At 48.7% G+C, this 27,004-nt stretch overlaps 2 protein-coding genes across 2 annotated transcripts in view; one reads left to right on the forward strand and one right to left on the reverse strand.

Moving 5' to 3' along the window:
* LOC147639178 (protein pleiotropic regulatory locus 1-like) overlaps positions 1-27,004 on the reverse strand; it is a 75,669-nt gene that overhangs the window by 27,573 nt on the left and 21,092 nt on the right. The window lies entirely within an intron of this gene.
* LOC147639179 (uncharacterized) lies at positions 16,384-18,902 on the forward strand. Its single transcript, XM_086783715.1, has 3 exons — positions 16,384-17,071; positions 17,230-18,088; positions 18,212-18,902. Exons 1-3 carry the CDS (start codon positions 16,384-16,386, stop codon positions 18,588-18,590), a joined length of 1,926 nt encoding a protein of 641 aa, XP_086639841.1. The 3' UTR covers positions 18,591-18,902.

A 27,004-nucleotide genomic window follows, 5' to 3' on the forward strand; every position in this document is an offset into this window, starting at 1 on the left:
AGGTTCTTTTATCATGATCGAATGTTGCCAGGTCTCCATATTTTATTGAAATGGTCCAGGAGATTGCACGGTATGGTACAACATACAAGCCTCCTTCGTATGAGACACTACACACCACCTTGTTGCAAAAGAAGAAAGCTGCAATTGAATGAGCTTAGATGGCTAGAGTGACACTCGAAAAAGGTCCATTCATGGCATGGTTACTTATTCTCGAGGAGGAATGCAATTTATTTCCTCACATGATGCTCCTGTTAACAGTCATCTCCTGTCTATACATTATCTCAGAGGGCTTTTGTTGTGAGTGTGCCCACCCAAGAGCATTGCTCAGTGTTCCTCCATTTTTCCCCACTTTCCGTATTTTTTCCCATGTTTTCAGTGGTCGTGGGGCAGTAGATGCTAGCTGCCTATTTTTCTGGTCTAGCCGACTATGATGACCTGGCCGACCTGGATTTTATCTGGCCGACTCCTGTTTTCTGGTCGTGAGCAGTTGGGACTGTTGTCGGCCTGTTTTGGGCTAGCCGACCAGCAATCCTAGACCATATATAGAGGGGTTGTCCCCCACACCTCATTGTATTGGGTATTCTATCGGATCTTGTATATAGTACAGAGTTCATACAGCTTCACTCTCTCTCTTCTACGTTTACTCTTCCACACACAGTTCAACGGTTTTCAAGTTGGTGGTTCTCTTGCGTTTGCTCATCTTCATGTTGGTGTCTTGCTACGTTGTGCTCTCAGCAATTTGTCTCATATCCACTGCGTATTCCGACATGGTATCAGAGCCCCACGTGGCTTGATGGTTGGAGACATTAGAGAGCTTGTGGGACTGTTTCTTGAAGACCTTGGAGCTTACGAGAGATTTGCAAGAGCTTGCAAGACTGCTGGTTTTTGGTGCTGATTGGAGATCTCTTGGGCTGTTCGGAACTTGGAGATTGGGTAGAAGACGGCCATCACCGTTGGATAGCCACCTTGCATATTAGTTGCAACCTCTTGTTCATTTTTTTCCCACCCACCCTCCCTTCACAAGACCAAAGTAACCCCTCCCCCCCGAGATGGTAGACTTGCTCGAGATGGCTGAGAAGCACGTGAAGATCCCTACTCTTCCCACGTTCCCCATGGATCGACAGTTGGACAAGACCAACTACGGCATATGGAAGGTAATGATGGAGTCTATATTGGAGCCTTATGACTTAGCTGATTTCATTATTGTTGGTGTTCCACAGCCGGAGTTGGAGGACGGGGAGTTGTTACCCTCCACTCGGAAAGAACAGGAGGCTCAGGCACAGTTGTGGGATCGTGTCAATGCCCGCCTACGTTCTTTCATCTTCCTTAATTGCACACCACAGGTGACTAACCATATAAAGCATATGACGCTGGCCAGAGGGATTTGGCAGCATTTGGCTTTTCTGTATAACAAGGTATCACCCATGAAGCGGATCTCCTTGGAAGTGCAAATGCGGGTGATGGATCCTGCAAAGTCTTCGATGATGCGCGAGCACATCAACAAGTTGCAGGCTCTTAAGTAGGAGGTTCTTCAGGCAGGGAAAGAGATATCTTCAGAGGACATGGCCATCACGTTGTTGTCCCATTTGCCCTCTCAGTACTCAGCATTTTACTCCTCTTTGATCACCACTTGCAGGCTCAGCACCATCACATGGGAGGAGCTTGTGCCTATGGTTCTTGGACCAGGAAGAGCGTTTTACGAACCCTCCACAGGGCGGAGGTTCTGAGGCCTTGACTAGCCAGCGGTCGCAAAGAAGTCTTCCATGCAGGAGTCCGACATGGATCGTGACACCTTGAAGGCAAAGAGTACCTGTAACAATTGTGGCGAGAAAGGCCATTATTGGAGAAAATGTCCTAAGCAAAACACCGCGAAGGGTGAAGATTCCTCAGCAGTAACTGTGAAGACTCCAACTTTTGTGCACTTGGAGATTATGGACACCGGCATTTCATCTTCTTCGAGCAGGAAGGCGGTTGGACTCACCGCTAGGGATACTCGGGATTGGATTCTAGACAGTGGTGCTTCCAGGCACATGACTCCTTCCCGAGAGTTATTACAGGATCAACGGAGGCACGCAGGTCACATCCTGATTGGTGATGAGTCCACTATCCCTATTCACAGTGAGGGCAGGTTAGAGATCGTTCCCGATGGCAGAGGGGGGAAGCGTTCCTCCCAGGTTCTTTTTGTCCCATCTCTTGGTTTTCATCTGTTGTCAGTGCATGAGGTTTGCAAGACTGGTGTACTGGTAGAGTTTGAGGAGCATTTTGTTGCTCTCCGAGACAAAGCGACAGGCCAGGTTGTATGGGAAGGCGGAGTGGAGAATGGGATTTACAAACTCTCAACACTCTCTCTTACAAGTTCTCTGTTTGGTGATGTGTGGCAGTTTCGTCACGACCACTTGTATGGGAAGGCCGAGTGGAGAATGGGATTTACAAACTCTCAGCACTCTCTTACAGGTTCTCCATTTGGTGATGTGTGGCAGTTTTGTCATGACCACTTGAATGTGGATACACTACAGCAGGCTTTCCAAGACCAGATGGTGGATGGCTTGCCAGATGTTGGCAGCAGTAGGCAGAAACAACACCTAGCTCTTGCGTTCGTCAGTCCGAGGAGCCTTTACAGGTGAACTACGCTCTGATGTCTCGTATCAGTCGGGACAAAGAGCCTCTTGCAGTTGAGGAAGCTCTTTCCCAAGGGACTTGTAGGAAAGCCAAGCAAGTGGCAGATGGTGACTTGCAGGTAGAGGCGAATGTTGACCAGCCTCCAGGCTTTGAGGTTCCGGGTTCAGCGGGGGTGGTTTACAAGTTCTGGAAGGCCTTGTATGGTCTTCAGCAGGTTTCTAGGACCTGGCATACCAATGTTACAGTTGATGATCCTTGTGAGCAGGTTGATGCCTCTTTGTATCGGAAGCGGTTTGGTTCATTGATTTGCGGTTTGGTTCATTGATTTGGTTGCTGAACACCAGATTGTACTTGAGCTTCCTGGTGTGTGGATGTTGAGCTCATTTCTACAGATGCCTTTGAAGACTCATTGGGATGCAGGATTGTGGAACTTGCGGTTTCTGTAGCGTACAAAGGATCTTGGACTCTGCTATGATACTAGAGAGGAGACGACAGATGGAGTCAGACTCCACGGTTGGAGTGACTCGGATTGGGGAGGAGATCCAAACACGAGGAGATTTACATCATGCTATGGTTTTACCCTCGACTCAGGAGCTGTTTCATGGAGCAGCAAGAGGCAACCGACTATTGCCTTGTCGTTCTACAAAGGCAGAGTACCGGGCTGCTTGGGGTGCTCTGCTTGTGGTGCTGCTTGCGAGGTTGTGTGGCTGCGGAGGTTGCTTGACGAGATTGGGTTTCCACTAGCGGAACCCACAGTCATCCAAAGTCGCTTTGTTCGTGAGAAGTTTTTTGTTGATGACATCTTGCTAGAGTTTTGTTCGACGCAGGACAATGCGGTGGACCTCTTCACAAAGTCTCTACACCTCAGGCTATGCTCCGGCAGCACTCCAGCTCGCTGGTGTTGGTTCCATATCCAGGAACTGAGAGGGAATGTTAGCAGTCATCTCCTGTCTGCACATTATCTCACAAAGGACTTTTGTTGTGGGTGTGCCCGCCCATGAGCATTGCTCAGTGTTCCTCCATTTTTCCCCACTTTTCATATTTTTTTCCCTATTTTCAATGGTCGTGGGGCAGTAGATGCTGGCTGCCTATTTTTCTGGTCTGGCCGACCTGGATTTTATCAGGCCGACTCTTGTTTTCTGGTCGTGAGTAGTTGGGACTGCTATCAACTTATTTTGGGCTGGCCGACCAACAGTCATGGACCATATATATAGAGGGGCTGCCCCCCACACCTCATTGTATTGGGTATTCTACCGGATCTTGTATATAGTGCAAAGTTCACACGGCTTCACTCTTTCTCTTCTGCCGTTGCTCTTCCACACACAGTTCAGCGGTTTTCAGGCTGGTGGTTCTCTTGCGTTTGCTGATCTTCATGTTGGTGTCTTGCTATGTTGTGCTCTCAGTAGTTTGTCTCATATCTGTTGTCTCATATCCGTTGCATATTTCGACAGCTTCTGGGACTAGAAAAACTGCAGATCAGCTTGTGAAAGAGTGGGCCCAAGGTATTGAGAAAGTTGGCCCACAAAATGTTATTCAGTTCTTAGCTGATGGTGAGGCAACAAATAGAGCAGCTAGTCTAAAGCTTGAAGACAGATATTCACATATCACATTTAGTCCATGCTTTGCTCATTGTTTAAGCAACTTACTGAAGGATGTTGGCAACTTGCCATGGGTTGATCCACACATTCAAAAAGGCAAGGAGATAATAAGCTTCATTCAAAACCATCAGTTTATTTTGAATGAATTCCGCAAAAGCTCACCCACAAAGGATCTCTTGAAGTACTCAGAGACACGCTTTGGTTATAACTTTCTCATGATGAAGAGGTTATCCAAAGTACACTTACCTTTGAAGCAGTTGGTTATATGCAATGAGTGGATGGGATGGGCTCTTTCTCAGCCAAGAGCTGGCGTTGTGAGAACCATACAAGACTTCACATTCTGGGATGAAGTCAATACTATCAATGCTATGATGAAGCTGATCATGCGCTTGATGCGGATTGCAGATGGACGGGAGCCATGCATTGGCAAGGTTTATGAGAGGGCTGACCGAATGATCGAGAAAATAGGGAAAATGGGCTTGTCTGATGAGAAATATGCAGAGGTTCGAGAATTATGTGAAGCATGATGGAATTGTTATCATTCTCCCATGCATGCCGCTGCGTATGTCTTGGATCCAGAGTTCTAAGGATGTGGACAAGAGGCTTATGATGAGGTGATGGATGGTTGGGAGACAGTGCTTTCTAGGCAGGTTCGTGATGCAGATAAACTAAGGTTGGTGAAAGACGAACTTGGATTTTATCGCAACAAGTTGGGAAGGTTTGGATCGGCCGATACACAGAGAGACAGGTTTAAGATAGGGGTTGCTTTATGGTGGGAGGATTATGGGCTCGTACACCAGAGCTGCAATCATTGGCTGTAAGGATCTTGTCTCAAGGTGCAAGCTTCTCTCCGATTGAGAAACTATGGAGTATGTTCGGCCATGTTGCATCCAGGAAGAGGACCAAATTTGAGACAAAACAAGTCAATGACTTGTGATTTTTGTAAGTGCTAATTGCTTGCTTGGTGATATGGCTTCTCCCAAACCAAAGAAGTTTATATTGCTTGATTGAATGCTGCAGATGTTGGTCTTGATGATATGGCTTTCTTGGATGACATAGATGATAGTCTCCTTGAAGGCATCACTAGCAGTAGCCATGCATGATATCTCCTTCCTATTTGCATGTCACCTTGAGGCTTGGACTCTGGACTTGGGTTGTTTCTTCTATCTAGGCCGTGGGCCACATTTTGTGTCTTTTGTCACTTATGTCATGTATGATGTGGGCTCATTTATTTTGAGTTGTGAGATCTGTTAGTATCTAGCCATGCAAATTGTGTGGTGCACTAGACTTTAGTGTGTGCCTGATTTGTTTATATCTATAAGTATGTCTTTTTGTTTTAAGGTTACGTAATACGGGTTTTAAAATGAGCACTGTATGTTAAGATTTATTGTCATTTCTAGGAATTATCTAGGTCATTCCCCCTTTCCGTTCCCCCTCGTTCTCGTTCCCCCTTTGGCCCATTCTCGTTCCCCTGGTGGGGTTTTCGTTCCGTTCTCGTTCTCGTTCTCATTCCGTTGCTACTATGCTGCCAAGGGCCGACAGTTTGAAGTCCTATTTGACATGGGCAGTTCTGAGGACACCATCTCTCCCCAGTTGGCTAACAAAATGAGCTATACATTAGTGCCATATCATTTGGATGTGGACAGGTTCACACCTCGTCTCCGCACCCACATATCTCAAAAGGCACAGCAGTTTGTCTTTGTAGTTCAAAAGGCCTCATTCCAACGAGATTTCATTGTCTCGCCTCTTCTGGGGCGTGACATGATCTTCGGAATCCAGTGGTTTCGTCAATATGAGCCTATTCTCGATTGGAGACAGGACACTTTTACTATCTGTAAAAGTTTTCTTGAGCCCGTCATGATTCGTGGGAATAGAAGCATTCTTGGCATCCCATTGATTCCTCATCTCCAGGCCCGACGAGCTATCCGCAAGGGAGCAGAAAGAGAATTGCTTTATGTTGTTCATGCTCAGACAGCCTCTGCCTCATCGGTAGCAGCTATCTCATCTTCATCCCCAGTCCCACAGTTAGCAGACCTCTAGACATTAGGACATTATGCTTCGGGACGATCTCCCGCCCAATCTTCCCCAAGGACCATCATATCGATTTGGTCCCTGGATCAGGACCTCCCAGCATGTTCCCCTATCGTCTTTCCAAGACTTCAGAGGGCGAGCTAGAAAAGGCGTTATCTGAGCTCCTCCAAGCCGGATTCGTGCGGCCTTCTTCCTCACCATTTTTTACACCCATCCTATTTGTCCAAAAGAAGGACAAGTCTACACGCCTTTGTGTAGACTACAAGGCATTAAACAAAAACTCACCATTAAAAATAAGTTTCCTATGCCAAGGATTGAGTACATTTTGGAGCGTTTAGACAGTGCAAAATTTTTCACTATGATCGACCTCAAGAGTGGTTACCATCATGTCCGCATTTTTGAATCTGACATTCCAAAAACAACTTTCCAGATAGAGCGTGGTCACTACGAGTTCGTAATGATGCCCTTTGGGCTTACCGATGCACCCGCAACCTTCAATAAAATGATGTCCACGATTTTCACAGTCCTCATTGGTAAGTATGTTTTCATATTTCTTGATGACATACTTGTCTTCTCAGCCACTGCGGAGCAGCATCAGAAAGATGTGGAGAAAGTCTTGCAACTTTTGCGAGATAATGGGCTCTACATAAACGCCAAAAAGTCTATCTTTGGCACTGTCGAGGTTCAATACTTGGGCTATATCATCGATTTCAAGGGGGTGAAGACTCGTAGACAAAAAGTCAGAGTCACAAGCAAGGCACTTGATGCATTCCGTGCACTCCAGAAAGTAGCCTCAGAAGCGCCTATTTTGAAGTTAGCATCTGGGATGAACCTTTTGAGGTCATTATACCAATGCCAACAATGTAGCCATAGGTGCAGTTCTCCAGCAGGACAATAGACCCGTGGCCTACTACAGTAGAAAGTTAGATGTCGCCGAAAAGAATTATTTAGTTTATGACAAAGAGCTTTTGGATGTGATCACAGCGCTAAAGCATTGGAAGCCTTTCCTTTATGGACAAATTTTCACAGTCAAAACAAACCACCAAGCACTTAAGTGGAGTGATCGGCAAGCCAAATGGAGTCAGATCTTCCAACAATTTGAAGGAATGATCGAGTACATCCCTGATAAGCATAACCCAGTCGCACATGCTCTTAGTCAAAAGGCCATTATCCAAGCAATGCGGGAGTCTATCATTCTCGAAATCACTAGGAAAGACTTGGATAGCATGAAAGACCAGTATGTCGACTCCCTTGAGTTTGGTACTCAATACAATTTAGTCCTCACCTCTGAGCCTAGCCATTATTCAGTGCAAAATAGTTGGTTGTTCTACAAGAACCACCTGTGTGTCATTCGAGAAAAGCGAGCAGCTCTTCTCCATAATGCCCATGACTCCTTAGTTGGAGGACAGAGAGATATCAACAGTACCCTCAAGAAATTGGAACGGTCCTTTTATTGGCCAAAAATGAGACGTGATGTTTATTCACATGTTCAAGCTTGTAAGATTTGTCAAGAAGTTAAGGTTCCATATACGAAAAAAGCATGGGTAAGTTTCAACCTTTGCCTATCCCCAAACGGACCTTTTTTTCTCCATGATGCCCATGACTCCTTAGTTGGAGGACATAGAGGTATCAACAGTACCCTTGAGAAATTGGAACGGTCCTTTTATTGGCCAAAAATGAGATGCGATGTTTATTCACATGTTCAAGCCTGTAAGATTTGTCAAAAAGTTAAGGTTCCACATACGAAAAAAGCCTCGGTTACTTCAACCTTTGCCTATCCCCAACGGACCTTTCATCGACATTTCTATGGACTTTGTAGAGCCTCTACTAGCATCCACCGAATCTCGTAACAATCAGTGTTTTACCATTGTGGATCACTTCAGTAAGTTCTGCATGCTCATCCCATGCAAGCATACGACCACAGCTAAGGACGTAGCCCGCCTTTTCCTCAAGCATTGGTATCCCATTCGTGGTTTGCCTAGCACCATTACATCAGACAGAGATTCCAAGTTCACCTCGCATTTTTGGAGAGCATTATTCGAGAACTTTGGAACCAAGTTACAGTTGTCTAGTGCATTCCATCCACAAACAGACCAGTTGGCCTTTGATGTTCTCAAGTCATACTGTCATGACCAGAAGTCCAAATGGGAACATTATCTTCCATTGGTCCAAGCCATCTTGAACGATACTCATTCATCCAGTGTTAAACGGACTCCATATGAGACAACCTTTGGTCACCGTTTCTCTTCTCTTTTGACGAGAATGGTGTCTCCATCTCTTGAGACTAACAAAACGACGGAAGCATTTTCCAAAATCATTGAGTCGGTTAAAGACCGCTTGACCAAAGCCTAGGAAGCTTATAGCAGACAAGAAAATAAATCTTGACGAGATGTCCACTTCAAGAAAGGGGATTGGGTCTATTTGCGCATCATGAAACAAAGATTGAAACAAGTGGGCAAGCGCTATCCCAAGCTTTCTTTTCGTAGTTTTGGACCCTTTTCGATAGTTAAAAAGATAAGTGATGTCTCCATGAAATTAAGGTTGCCTAACAGTTAGACAATACATGATGTTTTCCATGTTTCTTGGCTAAAACCGTACATTGGACCAGAAATGTTTGATGTTTCAGATGAACAGCAGCCAGACGTGGTAGAGGAAGCAGAAGTCATTGAGCCTAAGCAAATCCTTCTTCATCATTGGAAGTATGGTTCCGGTCGAAGACTCCATCAGTCCTATACGAAGTTCCGAGATCAAGGTACCCACGAAGCCGTTTGGCTAGACGAGGAGTTCTTTCAAGAGTACCCCCAATTGTTGGCGGACTACTTGGAAGCCATGAACCTGCCGCCAAGCTAAGCAGGAGGGAATGTCACATGCACTCTGCACTGTAGTGCATGGTGACAAGATGGCTCATCATCAGTGCAACATTGTACAGTATTAGAACCCTTTAGGATTTGATATTTGTCATAATCCTCAGTCCAGAATATGTCAAGCACGAGATACGTAGGTCATTCCTCAACCTTAGTGAGTCAATCAGTCAGTTAAAGTCCCTTAACCCACTTGGAGAGAATCATTCATGCATATAGATGTCATAGAAGCCTTAGAGTTTGCATCAGGACATGTGTGCATTCTTGCATAGCATTCATCCCATATGCATTTAGGCCATCTAAACCTTTGCAGAAGCCTCAGAATATTATTTGATATTTTTTTCATATTTATAGTATTTATTTAGCATTTTTCCACATTATTATCATCATGCCCTTCAGTGGTTAATTCGGGACCCAATCTGGTGTACAGTTCTATCTCTCTCTCTCTCTAAATCTCTTAAAGTTTGAAGTGATAAAAGTGGATTGCTAAACTCACGAAACTCAAGATAAACAAGGCGGTGTGAGACTCGTGTGAGAGGATCCTTAATTACGAATACTTCCGCTGCATGTTACACCCTGGACAAAGGGGTGGCTCTTTCACACCTTGGTCACTCCAACAATGATGTATGCAGCCCCCTTTTGGGCACCGGGATTATCCTCAACAGATTGGCAGCGGATTGATCCTCATGCTATCACAAATGATTCGCAGCAAACCATCTGTCCCACATCATATCATTCAAGCAGAGTTTTTTTTTTTTTCAATGAAAAGATCCTTTCATTAGTTATAAAAAAGCCCAATGTGTAGGCATATGCTCACTTATGGTAGTGCTATGTGTGAACAGGGCTTAACCAAGGGCACTTTTTCCCATGTGGTTTTTCCCCTTGGACATCAAGTGTGAAAGGACACTCTTAACATATAATATTTTGTACTTCTATATTATATGGATGTGGCACACATGCAAGGGTTGACTTGCATTTTGTGGATACCACACTTTTGGCTCTCTCTCTCTCTCTCTCTCATTTCTATGTGTCAGCTTCTCTACCCTGCACCTAACCCTAATGTGCAGGTTTGTGTGTGTGAGTGTGTGAGTCCAACACCCAACATTTGGTATCAGAGCTCGGAGCTGGAAGCTAGCCTTGGAAAACTGCAGCTGGAAGAAACCCTGCGAAATTCCGTCGAAAACAGGCGTTCCGTCCGTCGCCTGCGTTTTTCCATCGACGCTGTGTTTTCCGTCGACGTCCGTCCAACTGCTCCACCGTCCTACCGCCAGAAACGGGCGGCACTAGTGGGAAGCCCACCACCTCCGCCCAACATCACGGGCGGCACCTCCTCTGCAGCCGGCGTCCCGGCCAGGTGCGCCTCCCACCGTCGACGTGGTCCGTTCCGGCCAGCAGTACCGTCCGTCTTGCTTCCGTCGGCCGTTGTGTTCCGTCCACGCGGCATCCGTCTGCTCCGGCTCGACCCCCTCGACGTTCCGTTCCGTTCCCACGGCGCCTCCGTCATCCTGCTCCAGTCGCGCTCGCGGCCACCCTCCCTACGCCTCCGCCTGCTCCGTCCCGGCGGGTCCAGCCCGACACAAGCACCGGGAGCCTGCGCCTGCCATTCGCCCGTCACCTGTGTTCGCCGCTGCCAGCGCATCGTCAACTCTGTTCACGCATGTCCGTCAACGCCTGCCATTCGCCTCTACGCGCTCCGCCTTCGCTTCCACCTGGCTGCCAGCTACCCGGTTCCACCAACCTGCAGCTCCTCGACACTCTCACGCCTCCGTCTTGCTGCCCGGTACACGCACCCGCCTTCTCCACCTGCAACAACGACTCCCTCCAACGTCTCCACCTGCAACGACTTGGCCAGCCTGCTGGCTCCCTCTATTCGACTGTGTGCTCCAAACCTGCTGCCCTTGCAGGAAGGTATTTCTCTGTGCACATTTTGGGTCAAATACAAATACAATATTTTGCAGCCATTCCAGTGCAGGTCATATGCAGATTTAGCACACACTTCTGTGCAAGTCAAATTCACAGGAAAATTACAGGTGCAATTTGGGGAATTTCACAATTTCAGGACAAATTGAAAAAATTGGGCATCTTGTTTTGCCTGCAATTTGGGGGTTTTCACAATTGAGGTCAAAATCAACAAATTGAACCTCTTCCACTTGCAAAAATTTGAGGCTTTTGTGAAAATTGGCCAATTAGATGCACTTACCATACACCCAGCCACGCCTCAAAGGGGAGGTGCTCAAAGAGCTCCTGATGTAGATCCTGCTCCCACACAAAAGCAGAAGAGATGGGACTCTAGAGATGCACAGGCCATGTCATTGATAGCCCTTTCAGTGAAAAGGACTATTATTCCGCACATTCGTTCGTGCAAGACATCGAAGCTTGCATGGGACAAATTGGAAGCAATGTATCAGGTACGCAACGAGGCAAGAGTTGCCTACTTGAAGAGGCAATTGGATCTTCTTTCTATGGATGAGGGTGACTCTATGGCAAATCATCTCACCAAAGTGAAAGATTTGCAGGAACAATTACTCAACATTGATGAGGTTATCCGAGACAGACAGATGGTCACCAACACTCTTCATTCTTTACCACCTTCCTATTTGGGCTTTCACACCTCTCTCAACCTCTCAATGAGAGGAGGTGGTGATCCCGTCACTTTTGAAGAGCTCGTGGGTTTACTCTTGCAGGAAGAGCAAACAAGAGCAAACTTATCGAGCAACCGTGGTGGAGAAAAGGCATTACAGCCAAGGATAAGAGTAAAGCAAAGAGCTTTAGACATGGGGGACAACAGTCTAGCAAGGCTGGTCATGGACAGCCCTCTTCTAGTGGTGAAAAGTCTGACAAAAGGGATGCAAACAAGCCCAAAAAGAAGGGCAAATGTCACTACTGCCATAAGCCTGGACACTACATTAGTGAATGTAGGAAGCGGATTGCAAAAGAGAAAAGGAAAGAAGCAAGCAATGCAGTAGCAGACTCTTCGGATGACAAAGCACAGCAATCGGCTAATGTAATCCAGGAAGAGTACACATTTTTGGTCACATGCACTAGTGACACACCAAGTGCTTCAGACACTGATATGTCTTGCATTGCATCTGACAGACAGAATGCATCATGGTATTTTGATAGTGGTGCTTCGAGCCACATCACTTCATGCAAAGATGTATTTCAACACTTGGTTTATGCTCCAAATGGCCGCACTGTATCCTGTGCAGATCATACCACATATCCAGTAAAGGGAATTAGTAATGTCATACTTAATGCAGCCAATGGTGCCAATATATGTATGAAAAATGTATTGTATGTTCCAGGGATAAGGAAAAATCTGCTCTCCATCTCAGCCATAAACGACCAAGGTTTAAAGGTTGAATTTGAAGATGGGAAGTGTTTGGTAAAAGACCCATCAAAGGGTTATCAAATAGTCACTTCTGGAACACGATACAAAGGCTTGTATAAGCTGGACAGCTATGACAAGCGCACTTATGATGCAAATACAGTGGCTGCCCACACTCCTGCTATGCATGATGCAGAGCTATGGCATGCTCGTTTTGGGCATGTAAATTTTCAAAGTTTGATGCTTTTGCAGAAGCATCATATGGTTGATAATATGCCGCCTCTTGAGTCTCCACCAAGACATGTATGTGAGGGGTGTATTTTGGGAAAGATGCAACGAAAACCATTCCCCAAAGATGGAGCTGTTAGAGCTGAAAGTAAATTACAACTCATACATAGTGATGTATGTGGTCCAATGCGGACACCATCCATAGGGGGGCATCTTTACTTTGTCACATTCATTGATGACTACTCCAGGTTTGCTTGGGCTTACCCTTTGAAAGCGAAAGCAAATGTGTTTACATGCTTTCGACACTTTGTAGCAATGGCTGAAAATATGTGTGGATGTAAAGTCCAAACACTCCGCTCGGATAGAGGTGGAGAATACATGTCAAATGCATTCAAAGATTATATGCTTCAAAAGGGCATCAAACACCAATGTACTGTGCCTTATACACCGCAGCAGAATGGTGTAGCTGAAAGGAAAAATAGATCTCTCATGGAGATGGCAAGATGCATGGTGAAAGCACAAAAGTTGCCTCACAAATTTTGGATGGAAGCTATAATGTGTGCAACTCATGTATTGAACAGGTGTCCAACAAAAGCTTTGAAAACCATAACACCATTTGAGGCTTGGTATAGCCGAAAGCCAACAGTGGATTATATGCGTACATTTGGGTGTTTGGCATATGCACATGTGCCAGAACAACTCCGAACAAAGCTTGATGACAAAGCAATTAAATGCATTTTTGTGGGCTACAGCAATGAAAGCAAAGGATACCATCTTTATAATCCAACTACACGAAGGATTTTTGTCAGTAGAGATGTGGTATTTGCTGAAAATTCAGAACAGCCCATGTACAGCTTGTATAAAAGCAATGATACAAGCTTATCAGGACATGTTTAATGGACTTTTACCCATTGCAATTAGGGAGGATTCAGATCAGCCAGTCCCTACACAAGAAAATCCACATGTAGAACATGTGGACAAGCCAGCCATTCAGCCCCCTTCTATGGAAGAAGTGGAAGATCTTGTCAGGGAAGAGCAAACAGCCATAGACACAGCTAAGTCAGTGCCAAGATGGTTGCTGAAAACTTTGCAAGAAAGCAAACTTGCAGCTCCACTCACAGGTAGAACAAGGGCTAGTTCCAGCCATGCTTTGAATGTACATCGTGGGGAGTCTGCATTCGCAATGGGTGGTCTCTTTGATTCAGAAGAGCCTTCTTCTTATGAAGAAGCACATGAGAATGAGCATTGGTTGCAAGCTATGAAAGCTGAAATTTCTTCTATCATGAAGAATAATACATGGGATCTTGTGGAATTGCCTAAAGGCAAGCATGTAATTGGAACAAAGTGGGTGTACAAAGTCAAAAGAAAGTCTGATGGTACTATTGACAAGTACAAAGCAAGACTTGTGGCTAAAGGCTACTCCCAGAAAAAGGGAATAGATTATGAAGAGACTTTTGCTCCTACTTCGAGAATGACCACAATAAGATCTGTGATTGCATTGGCTGTCCATGAAGGATGGAAAGTGCATCAATTGGATATCAAAACTGCATTCTTAAATGCGGATTTACAGGAGGAAGTATATGTAAATCAGCCCACTGGTTTTGTAGTTCCTGGTGAGGAACATAAAGTATGCAGGTTGCACAAAGCATTGTATGGGTTAAAGCAAGCTCCAAGAGCTTGGTATGATAAGATACATGCTCATCTAACCAGCCAAGGTTATGAGAATAGTCCAGCTGAAAGCACATTGTATGTGAAGAAAACCAATGCCGATATTCTCATAGTCATCTTGTATGTAGATGACATGCTCATTACAGGTACAAGCAAAGCACAAATTTCAGATTTCAAAGCTGATTTGAAAGCTGAATTTGATATGTCAGATTTGGGGCCTTTACACTACTATCTCGGCATACAGTTTATGCATACAGATGATGGCATTGTTATGCAGCAAATTAAGTACATAAAAAGTTTGCTAAAAAGGTTTCACATGGATGAATGTAAGCCCATTTCTATTCCGGTAGAACCAGGTGTACGGCTCACTATGCATGATATTGGAGAGCCTTTTGAGGCCGGCATTTACAGCCAGGCAGTGGGATGCCTCATTTACTTGTGTAACACGAGGCCAGACATATCTTTTGGAGTGTCTTTGTTGAGCAAATTCATGCACAGCCCAGGCACAAAGCATTGACAAGCAGTCAAACGCATTTTTCGCTATCTTAAGGGTACCCTGGATCTTGGTTTGTTCTATCCCAGGGGGGGCAGCTTGCAGCTTTATGCATACAGTGATTCAGATTGGGCTGGTGATTATGATACCAGACAATCCACCAGTGGGAATTGTTTTTTTTCTTGGCAGTTCATGCATATCTTGGTTGAGTAAAAAGCAACCCACTGTTGCTACGTCTACTTGTGAGGCTGAGTACAGGACAGTCTTTACAGCTACAGTAGATTGTGTATGGTTGAGGAGACTATTGGCTGATCTTCGTGAGTGTCAGCAGACACCCACCACCATTCTCACTGATAGCCAGAGTGCTATGGCCGTGGCACGAAATCCAGTATTTCATGCATGTACCAAGCACATAGAGATTCATTATCACTATGTCAGAGAGAGAGAGAAAATGCAGGGGAGATCAGTTTATCTTCTTGCCCTACACATGATAATGTTGCAGATCTATTCACAAAGGCTTTACCTCGAGAAAAGTTTGAAGCTTTCCGCAAAGCTTTGGGCTTACTCTCATACAGAGAGTGATCTGCTACCTTGTACACGTTCACACTTCCACTACAGGGGGGATTTGTAGGAATATGCTCACTTATGGTAGTGCTATGTGTGAACAGGGCTTAACCAAGGGCACTTTTTCCCATGTGGTTTTTCCCCTTGGACATCAAGTGTGAAAGGACTAACATATAATATTTTGTACTTCTATATTATATGGATGTGGCACACATGCAAGGGTTGACTTGCATTTTGTGGATACCACACTTTTGGCTCTCTCTCTCTCTCTCTCTCTCTCTCTCTCTCTCTCTCTCTCATTTCTGTGTGTGAGCTTCTCTACCCTGCACCTAACCCTAATGTGCAGGTTTGTGTGTGTGAAAGTGTTAGTCCAACACCCAACACAATGGACTACCAACCCTCTCTTGCTCATAAGAAGGCAGAGCAGAGACCAATCAAGCATAGTTACGGGAAACGTGTTTCAGGAGAAAAAACAGCAGAAACGCCTTCTCGCGGCAGTTTCAGGACAGAAACGCTGTCTCTGGGGGAAACGTTGGGGAAACGTTTCCCCTGGGGGAAACGGCGCGTTTCCCCGTTTCAGACCTGTCCGAAACGTTTCCCCTGATATACCTGTTTTTTTTCTGCGCAGCCCGCCATTCTGCCGCCGCCTGTTCGCCGCTCCTCCCTTGCTTGCTTGCTGCCCGGTTTGTGTCCTCCATACTGCCCAAGGCTCAAGCCTTCTCCTCCCGAGTGCCCAAGGCTCGCCGCTCAAGCCTCAAGTGCCCTCAGCCTTCAGCCCTCTCTTCACTCTTGTCCTCCACGGTGCGCAGGCCCAAAGGCCCCTTCGATCTCGTGTGAAGGTAAGCTCTCATTTCTGAATTTATTTTTATTCTCGACTCTTGAGTCTTGACTCTTGACCCATCCTACCCTCCTCTTTCAAGTTCCAATTTTCAGATTTGAATTGCATGTTTGTGCAGTAGCCTCCGCAACTTGCACGCTTGCCTTGTTCTCGTCATGGCTGAGAGAGGCACCGTGAGCGAAGTCACGCAGTCGGATTATTGGTGGCAACAAGTTGAACTTGAGGGCAAGTATGATACCAAAAAAGGAGGAGCTCGTAAGTGGAGGTGCAGGTTTTGTGGATTGCGTAGAGGTGGGAGCCCTGACAGGGTGAAATGCCATCTTCTTGGCATTAAGGGAGAGGGTATTGCAATGCAAGTACCTCAAGAACAAAAAGAGAGGATGCAACGGGAGGTGGAAGCATTGCGTAGCTCAAAGAGGACAAAGACCATGGCATCCACAGGTGCAAGAGCTACTTCAGGTTCAAGTCCTCATGTGGCTACTGCATTTCGAAGTCCTCTTCCTTCTTGTGCTACTGTTTCTTCTTCTGGGAGTGCACAGGTTCAGACACCAAATGCTCCTTCACCTATCCAACCTCCCAGACATAAGCAAAGCAGCTTATACACATCATGGCACCCGCAAAGAAAGGCACAAGTAGATGCATCTGTGGCTCGTCTTTTTTATTCATGTGGGATTAGTTTCAATGCAGCTAGATCTGATTATTTCAAGGAGATGGTGTCTGAAATTGCTGCATTTGGTCCCACATATGTCCCTCCAACATATGATGCATTAAGGGAGAAGCTTCTACAGGATGAGGTGGTGGCAGTAATCAAGCCATTGAGCCTGTTAAGGAAAAGTGGCACAAGTATGGAGTGACTTTGGTGGCTGATGGCTAGAGCGATGTACGAAGTCACTCATTGGAGGGCATTCTTGCATATTGTCGAGGGTCTTCACTATATATACACTCTTTAGAGTGTGGAGTGCAGCAAAACACAGCCTTTGTATTAGTGGAAATGTGGGCAGAATCTGTGGAATATGTGGGGCCATCCAATGTTTTGCAACTTGTTTCAGATGGTGAAAATACCAACAAGGCAGCGGGCGCATTATTGGAACAAAGGTACCCTCATATTCAATGGAGTGCATGTGTTGCTCATTGTTTGAATAATCTTTTGAAAGACATTGGCAAATTAGATTGGGTGAAGAATATTATTGCAAGTGGAAGAGAGGCAGTTAACTTTATCACACGACATCACTTTTCTCTTTCATTGTACCGCAAGTTTGCAAGAAAGGAGCTCTTGAAGTATGCAGAGACAAGATTTGCATATAATTTTGTGATGCTTCAAAGGCTCATTGAAATGAGACCTGCACTTAAACAGGTTGTGGCAAGCCCTGAGTGGGATGCATGGCCCACTTCAAAGCAAGCACTTGGGCTGTATTGCTATGATTTGTGTATTGGCAGTGATGATTTTTGGGGTGATGCATCACACGTCATTGATTTGTGTATGCCTATTGTCAAATTGCTAAAAAAGGTGGATGGAGATGTGCCTTTCATTGGTAAGGTATATGAGGGGATGGATCGTATGATTGAAAATATTAGAGAGAAAGAGAAAGATCCCCAAAGATTGAGGGAGTTGGAAGAGTTGGCTGTGAGTAGGTGGAATCAATATTACTCTCCGATTCATGCAGCTGCCTTTGTGTTGGACCCGAAGTTTCAACACAAGGCAAGTTCACAACAGAGTGATGCAGAGGTGGTGCGTGGTTGGAACCTCACTCTCCAAAAGATGGTATTAACTCCGGATGCTCGAAGAACGGTGAAGGACCAACTTGCAAATTACCGCAATAAGGAGGGCATCTTTGGATGGGAAGATGCACAACATGACAGGTAATCATAAATCATTGTAATTTTCAGATTTCAATTATAGGTTGGATCTAGTACTAAATGCAATTTACATTGTGCATGCTTAGTACTACATACATCTGAATTTTTTTTGTTTTGCAAATTCAGATTTAAAGTTGGGGCTGTCACATGGTGGGAGGATTATGGAGCCGATTCCCCTGAGCTACAACGGCTTGCCATTCGGATTCTTAGCCAGGGTTGTAGCTCCTCTTCTTGTGAGCGCTTGTGGAGTAGCTTCGCCCACATCCACACAAAGAAGAGGAACCGTCTCGAAGTACACAGGGCTAATGATCTTGTCTTTGTTAATGCAAACTTGCGTTTGCTTAACAAGATGAGACAGGAGTATACACATGACAAGAATATTGGTTTTCATAGACCAGATGGGACCAATGGTACTGATGATGATGATGATGATGATTCCATGCCAGAGGAGGAGGTTGAGGTTGAAGAGGAGGATCCCATAGATCCGCCAGATGTTGATGTATAGGTCTTATGGGCCAAGGCTTAGGGCCTACACTTTTTGGGCTTTTTAGCTTTGTAGTATGTACTCTTTTCATTTTTGTCCTGGAAGCTGAGATGGAACTTGGAATTTTGCAATGCCATTTTGTTACTCTTGAGTCATTATGCAAATTGTAAATGCATGACACATGTGGTGTATATACTATAGTTTATAATGTATTGGAATTTGGAAATTTGGAATTTGGCATTGATGATTGATCATTGGTTGAACTTTAGTGTTGTCTTTCTTCATGTATTCTCAAATGTGAGTACTAAATGGTGGCTCCTTTTCCCTCTCGTAAAAGCCCCTTGCTGAAAGCGTTTCCCGTTTCAGCCCTTTCAAAAAATCCCGAAACGTTTCCGTTTCGCCCTTTGCCGTTTCCCGAAACGTTTCCGTTTCCCGTAACTATGCAATCAAGGCAGCTAGGGAGACTCTCCCAAGGTGCAGAAAAGTACAAATAAGCTGAGAGGCTATATCATACAATAGGGGGGGGGGGAAGGGAATCCAAACAGGTGGCCTGTAGTGCCAGCAGGGGGTACCCAAGTGTAGAGTATAGAAAGGGCCGTTGCGCCAAGTGGTGTGGAAAGCCTGGCGTCGCAAGATCGCTCGATCCGAGTCGCCCCGGAGCGTGTGAATCAACTCGTGCCAGATAGCCCGAACAGTCTCTGCTGGTGGCTCCAGTCTCCCCTCAAAAGCCCTGAAACAAAGGGCTCTCCAAGTGAACGATATGGTGAAGCTACTGAGGAGCTCCCATCGTAAATCCCTCTCCTGTGTCCAGCCGGCTGTCGAGAAATCCGGTGAAGGAACAAGGCGAGGCTGGCCCCCAATGAATCTGATGGCCTGGCTGGCTTGCTCCATCTCGTATCCCATAGCTAGCCCTGACGAAGTCGACCAAGCAGCGACTCCCCACGTATACATTCCCTCTGGAGAGAGGGAGGGCCAAAATGCGCAGAATCCTCAGCCAAATCTGTTGCGCCTGTGGACAGTCCCATAGGCAATGTCGTTGTGTCTCCAATGGGTGGCCACATCGGACGCAGGCCGGCGGAAGGCCACTGTAGACAAGCCAGGTGCCAACTGCAGAGCCCCTGTGGACAACCAGCCACCACTGGAAAGCCGAGATCCTGCGTGCCTGTCTGCTAGCCCAGAGCCTGGTCCAAAAATCCTCCAGGAACTCCTGTGAGAGTCCCTGTAGCCGCCAATGCTCCGATACAGCTGGAGAGACCATCCTCCTCGCATTCAAAATATGCCTCCCCAACCGAACAATGTACTGGAAGAAGGTGATCTCTGTGGCCTCGGGGGACGCATAAGAATCATGCCACTCATACTCGCCAGAGTCCCACTGGAGCCGAGCCAAGGGGCGCGCAGCATATGCCCATATGCGCCAATGAGAGTCCACATCTGCAGGGTCTGGATCAATATACCACTTGCGAGAAGCGGCGGCCAGTACCCGTATCCTCTGAAAGATGCACTCTGCAACCAAAGGCGACTCCGCCTCCACTCTCTGAAGTCTGCCCTCATCCTGTATCTCATAGTAGAGGCATCTACCATCCTCAGTGCAAACTCTGACAGCAATCAGGATCTCCAACTATGTAAAGGCTCCCATCCACCGTGGGGCCGCTGGCTCGAAAGGCGTGAACCACTCCTCAGTGAGTGCCTCCTGAATGTCATCCCTCATAATCAGCCCCCCTCTGAAGTGACTCAGCCTCTCCGCTTGGATCTCCTCTAGGAGACTGCAAAAGGCCTGCCAATCTCCAAAACTGCGTGCTGGGCTTGCCGCCAATAGTCCCCATGCTAGACGAGGCTGAGAACCCAGCATATGACCCTGCTCTGTGCGTACCGCGGGGCTCCAGATGAGCGGCTGTCTGGCCCGCTCCTCATCACAAGTGGAAGGTCTCTGAGAAAGCCCCAGTTCTCAACAACTCCCAAGCTCGCAGGATGCTCAAGGCAAATCTGTCCTCCCATCCTCTATTGAGGCCTGTCCTCCTCATCTCTATGAAGATCCACCGTATCTCTGGTGCCCAAGTGCCCCCTGCTGGGGGAGCTCTAGCCTACAGCCGCTAAAAAAGAAGCTCCTTCCAAGGCTCAGCGCCTGGAAGCAGCCCCCGAACAATAAGCTTCCCCAACAAGGCTCTACTCTGATCAGCTGGATCTATAATGCCCAAGCGGAAGAGTAATAACTGCCCAAGCACCCTTTGCTCATGCCAGCTGACCAACCTCTGTACCTGGCTAATGCAAGAGCTCGAGAAAATCCAGCAAGACGTCATATACCACATAGTCGCTAAAAGCACCTGATTTGTCACCACCACCCTCCCAGCCAAGGAAAGCCGAGCTATACTCCAATATAGAAGCTTCTTCCGAATGCTCAGAAGAAGTGGGGCGATATGCTACTCAGGTCACAAATCAAGTCCAATCTGGCATCCCAGATACCGCACTGCTGTGCCAGGAGGAATCCATCTAAAACCCGGGTCTGGACTCCATGCCGGAGCGGGAGCGCTACTGATCCAAAAAGCCACTGTCTTGCGCCAATTGATCAATGCTCCCGAAGCCACACCAAAAACCTGTAGAGACTGCTCTGCCCTCTGTAGATTGGTCTCCTTGCCATGCAAAAACAACCCCGTGTGATCAACAAACTCAGAATCAAGCAAGTCCTCACCCCGGACTGGAAGCTGGAGTCCTCTCAAGCCAACCTCCTCTGCTGTCAGATACATGCTCATAGCCTCTGCAAAGAAAAGAAAAAGGAACGGAGCAAGAGGGCATCCCTGACGGACTGATCTGGTCAGCTCAAAACTCGGCCCCCGTCCTCCTGCCATCAACACCTGGCTACGAGTTGTGGAATATAGAGCCGCCACTCCTCGAATCCAGTCTGGCTCAAAACCCAGGCGAAGCAAGTGCCCTCCAGAAAACCCCAATCGACTCTATCGTATGCCTTCTCAAAATCGAGAAGCATAACGACCAAGTCCTCGCTGAGAAACCTAGCTCGGGCCGTCGCCTCCCAGAAGGTGAAGATGTTGTCAAGGATACTGCGCTCCTTGACAAAGCCTGTCTGGGTAGCATAAATCAAATCCCCAAGGAAGGGCTGGATCCTCAAACTCAAGGCCTTGGCTAGGACCTTGTAAACAGTATTGAGGATCGTAATAGGCCTCCACTGCCGAATATCATCTGACACTCCCTCCTCCCCCTTGGGGATAAGAAAGATCAAGCCCTCTGAAAAACTCTGTGGCATCACCCCACTGTCCAAAACATGCTGAAAATCCCTGCGGAGGCCTGGCCCCAAAAGGTCCCAATAGCGCATAAAAAGGCAGGCGTCAAACCGTCCTCCCCAGGGCAACTATGACGCGGGAGGGCCCTCAAAGCCTCAACAAGTCATCCTCTGGAAGGGGCTCACCCAAAGCTGTGCGCATACGATCTGTGACCCTCCTCTGCAGATGGGTCCACACAGTCTGTCTGCAAGCATCACGTGCCTCCGTGGCTGGCTCCGCTGAAAGCAGGTCTCTGTAGAGCTCAGTGGCAATAGCTCTAATCTCCTCGGGCTCAGTGACTAACGATCCGTCCTAAAAGAAGAGAAAGACACAGACGCGTGGAGAGAAGCTGCCACGACAAGAAGACTGAAGACAAGAGAAGATGTGAGGCTCCAAAGAGTGAGGAGCCATGTGAAAATCTGTGTGAGAGAGAGAGAGAGAGAGAGAGAGAGACCCCACAACCCAATGTAATCTACCCCAACAAAGTAAAACCACCTCTGAGCCACCGATGATGTAGGCCACGTGGTAGATGTATGTGTGAGCACTTTAGTCAAGGTCACGGGCACTTGTAGTAGCCTTGGACAGAGAGAGAGAGTGTCAAGGACTATGAGTTTAGGGACTTGAGGCACTGGTCGCGGGCTATCAAGTAAGAGAGAAACTTGGTATAGGGTCCAAGTGTGCTAAGTTAACTTGAGGGAAGGTGTGCTAGACACTGGTCGGCGGGCTATCAAGTAAGAGAGAAACTTGGTATAGGGTCCAGGTGTGCTAGGAGCATTCACTTGAGGGGAGGTGTTGAAATATACAAGTGAATAGGGTGTGCTAGCGTACTCCTGCTCGAGCATGGCGGGGTTCAGTGATCTCAAAAAACTCCCAAGTCACTCTATCACCAAGCTATGTCCACTCAGAGGCCTGGCGATGATAGTAAAACTCGTGTGTCTGCTCCTCTGCCTCTCGAACCTCCTGACGTGCCTGGCTCAGGTGGGACGCCACCCACTCACATGTGGGCTGCTGCTCCTCAAGGCGCTGAAGCGAAGCAAGGCTACGTCTCAAGCGACGCTCCCGCTCTCGTGTCTCTCCTAGCCGTATCAAGGCTGTAGCGTGCAAAAAAGAGCTGAGCTCGATGAGCCCCTGGGCACACTGGCCTGCTGCATCCAGGTCAGAGCTCTAGCTATCCTGCCATATCCTCTCAATGTCCTCAAAAAGACTCGGGTCTGTAAGTATCCTCTCTGGGATCCTCAACTACAAGCTGGTCTCCCGTGTCCTCTCCTCAAGAGTCAAAATAACTGGTGCATGGTCTGAGAAAGAGGTGCCAGCGAGAATGCCAACGGAGCCACCACACTCCCCGACCCTGTCGCCCACATAGAAGCGATCAATCCGTGATAAATTAGTCCCTCCTTGTCGGCAATCCGACCGAGAAAAACTAAGACTATCCTTAGAACGGGAGAAAGCCTCACGCTGCCATGCATCAGTGATCCGCAGTGTCATACAAAATCGCGCACAAGCTGCAAGCTCCGTGCCGTGCACTGTAACATGACTGCCTCCCACCCTATCGGCCAGGTCCTCAAGCATGTTGAAGTCTCCCCCAACACATCAATGTGCGGCCTCAGGCAATGCATCTGTAACAAGGGTCCACAACTCTGCTCTGGCACTAGCATGATTGGGCGCATAGACATTGAGCACACCAATGTGCTCATCATGCATCCTCAGAGTAACATATTGCGCTCTACCAAGCACAATGACCCCGCAATCCACAATGGCCTGCCGCCATGCATCCGCAATGACCATACATACTCCTCCCTGCCCTCCCAAGGGGCCAAAACCTGCAGACCAAAAATTGTGCCATCTACCAGGCATCACCGAACCATAACTCCGAATCCTGCTCACTCAAATGGTGCTCCTGCATCATCAAAATATCAATACTGCCCCCAACCAGGCATCTCTGAAGCTCCTGCCTCGAGTAACCACGATAACGTACATAGTGTGCGCCGCCAAGGCCCTGTACATTCCATGGGATGATCCTCATGGATGACCTGCTGAGGTGGAGGCTATCTCAGCCATACGGCGGGCCTTCGCAAGCGGCTTGGATGGAGAGTAATCCCCATCCGAGCGACTACGAATCTGCCCACCCGGTGTGGTGCAAGAGTCTCGGACTAAGCGCTAGTGGCTGTGTCCCATAGCGACTGCCTCCCGCTCGGAAAAAGAATCCTCATGTATGCATACATAGCCAGGGTCTCGCGCTAGGTCTGCCACTATGCGGTCCAACATCTCAATAGACTCGCGCTCGCTGAAGCTCTCGCCTCCCCCCCTGCTCGCGCCGTCGTCCCCCCCCCCTGCCGTGCGCATCCGCGTCCCGCTTGCCCCCCCTTTCACACCCATCTGCCCTCCCGCCCCCCCTTTCACACCCGTCTGCCCTCCCGCCCCCTTCCGCACCTGTCTGCCCCCCCTTTCGCCCCCGTCCGCGTTCCGCCCCCTGCCTGCCTGCCCCTCCCCCTTTCGCGCCCCCCTCCTCCCCCCCTTCGCGCCTCTCCCGCCCCCCTCTCCCGCCCTCCCTCCCCCCTCCCCCTCACCTCCGTTATCCGCCCCTCCCCCCCTCGCTTTCGGTCTTTCCCTCCCCACTCCGCGCTTCCCCCATCCCGCTTCGCCCTCGACTCAGCTTCAAACTCTGATGGAGGCCCCTCCCGCCCCACCTCAGAGGGACTCTTTCGCAGCCCCCTCGCCCGCCCCTGAGAATACCCCCATCAGGCTTTCTCTTTCGCCAGAAGAGGAAGCGAGCCTCGCCGCAGAGGTGGAACGCCTCCAGGCACATTCCACCATCTGCCGTATAGTTGGCACCCGCCCCAGAGCAGAGGGGAGATCCGGGATCTTCTCCAGGCCCGCCTTCTTGCAGATGTGGACAAGATCCTGGACGTTCAGTTAACTGGGCTGCGGCCACTACCAGATTGAGTTTGAGACAGCCCAGAGCGTGCCCCAGGTCCTAGCCATGAGTCCCCTTGACATCAGGGGACAGCCCAGATTGAGTTTGAGACAGCCCAGAGCGTGCCCCAGGTCCTAGCCATGAGTCCCCTTGACATCAGGGGTGCTCGGGCCTTCTTCAGACATTGGCAGCATGGTTTCGACCCAGTAGCGGCCGAACAAGGAGAGCGCATATTCCATGTCACAGTTTGCTTTCCTAGACTTCGCTGCGAGTACCTTCCGCTCCTCTCCAGGATAGGATCATTCGTGGGCTCGATGCTTGAGACTAGCCCCACAGCAGCTTCAATGGTGGCTAGAGCAGCGAGCCTGCCGTCGGTCAGAGTTTTGGTTCCTGACATCTCCTCCCTTCCGAAGGTCATTCAGTTACACCCTACGAGCCCACGAATGATCCTATCCTGGAGAGGAGCGGAAGGTACTCGTGGCGAAGTCTAGGAAAGCAAGCTGTGACAAAGCAAACTGTGACATGGAATAGGCGCTCTCCCTGTTCGGCCGCTGCTGGGTCGAAACCATGCTGCCAATGTCTGAAGAAGGCCCGAGCGCCCCTGATGTCAAGGGGAGTCATGGCTAGGACCTGGGCCACGCTCTCGGCTGTCTCAAACTCAATCTGGTAATGGCCGCAGCCCAGTAACTAAACGTCCAGGATCTTGTCCACATCTGCAAGAAGGCGGGCTTGGAGAAGATCCCGGATCTCCCCTCTGCTCTGGGGCGGGTGCCAACTATACGGCAGATGGTGGAATGTGCCTGGAGGCGTTCCACCTCTGCAGTGAGGCTCGCTTCCTCTTCTGGCGAAAGAGAAAGCCTGATGGGGGTATCCTCAGGGGCGGGCGAGGGGGCTGCGAAAGAGTCCCTCTGAGGTGGGGCGGGAGGGGCCTCCATCAGAGTTTGAAGCTGAGTCGAGGGCGAAGCGGGACGGGGGGGAGCGCAGAGCGGGGAGGGAAAGACCGAAAGCGAGGGGGGGAGGGGCGGATGACAGCGGGGGAGGGAGGTGGGGGGGAGCGGGGAGGGAGCAGGAGCGGAAGGGCGCGAGAGGGGGGCGCGAAGGGGGGGGGGGGGGGGCGGGAGCAGGCGGGCAGACGGGCGCGAAGGGGCAGGCAGGCACGAAAGGGGCAGGTGGGCGCGGGGGGGCAGGCGGACAAGAGGGGGGGGGCAGGCGAGCAGGGGGCTGGACGCGGGCGGGGGCGAAAGGGGGGGCTGACGGGCGCGGGGGGAGGGGGGCAGGCGGACGCGAGAGGGGAGGCAAGCGGGCAGGGGGGGCCGGACGCGGACGGGGGCGAAAGGGGGGGCAAACGGGTGCGGAAGGGGGCGGGGGGCAGACGGGTGCGAAAGGGGGGGCAGGCGGGCGCGAAAGGGAGGGCAAACCGGTGCGAAAGGGGGGCGGGCACGGCGGCCGGGGGGGGGGGGGCAGCGCGAGCAGGTGGGACGAAGGCGCGAGCAGGGGGAGGGAGGCGGGAGCTTCAGCGAGTTCATTAAGTCTTCATTCAAGCAGAGTTTGTTGCATCCCCTATTGTTATATAGGCACTCTTCCAGACAGTTACCTATATACAAAGAGGGATGGACCCCACACGACACTTGCCTAGCCCTGGAGTCTTCGTAGGCGATTGCTGCGAGAGGCACACACTCATCTTGGTATGGCTCTCTTATCACATGGTTTACGGCACATGGGCTTCAAATTGACCAGCTCCCTCCTTACCAGTCTGACCCAGACTCACCATACCTCAAGCTTTCCCACGTGGACCGTAACCAGGTGCTCCGATATGATTTGCTTTAGGCACACATTAGGGACACTTGGATTACCCCGGCCCGGCCCTCGCCATCAAGACGCAGTATTATCGGGATCACTTCCTTAGGCTCACTAAGGATGGCTATTATGGGCAAACTCAATCATCGGGATGTATGTCTCCCAGTCTAATGGTCTCTTAGAGACGTATACATGAGGCATATCCTCCAAAACCTGATTGTAGCATGCAAGAGGTTGATCGTCGTAACACGCAACAAAGCCTTCTTTATACCCGTGAGTTTGTGCAATTCCACTTAGAGAGAGAGAGAAAGCAGATAATGGTCTCTTAGAGACGTATACATGAGGCATATCCTCCAAAACCTGATTGTAGCATGCAAGGGGTTGATCGTCGTAACACGCAACAAAGCCTTCTTTATACCCGTGAGTGCAATTCCACTTAGAGAGAGAGAGAA

This window comes from Cibotium barometz, chromosome 4, assembly GCF_041138505.1.
Source record: "Cibotium barometz isolate CiBa-2024 chromosome 4, ASM4113850v1, whole genome shotgun sequence".
Taxonomy (NCBI): Eukaryota; Viridiplantae; Streptophyta; class Polypodiopsida; order Cyatheales; family Cibotiaceae; genus Cibotium; species Cibotium barometz.

Excerpts from the sequence above, each read along its gene's own strand:
- LOC147639179 (XM_086783715.1), top strand. The coding sequence starts at position 16,384 with ATGGCTGAGAGAGGCACCGTGAGCGAAGTCACGCAGTCGGATTATTGG. Across the intron at positions 17,072-17,229 it reads GTTAAGGAAAAGTGGCACAA|AATCTGTGGAATATGTGGGG; the intron begins GTATGGAGTGAC and ends AAATGTGGGCAG. Across the intron at positions 18,089-18,211 it reads GAAGATGCACAACATGACAG|ATTTAAAGTTGGGGCTGTCA; the intron begins GTAATCATAAAT and ends TTGCAAATTCAG.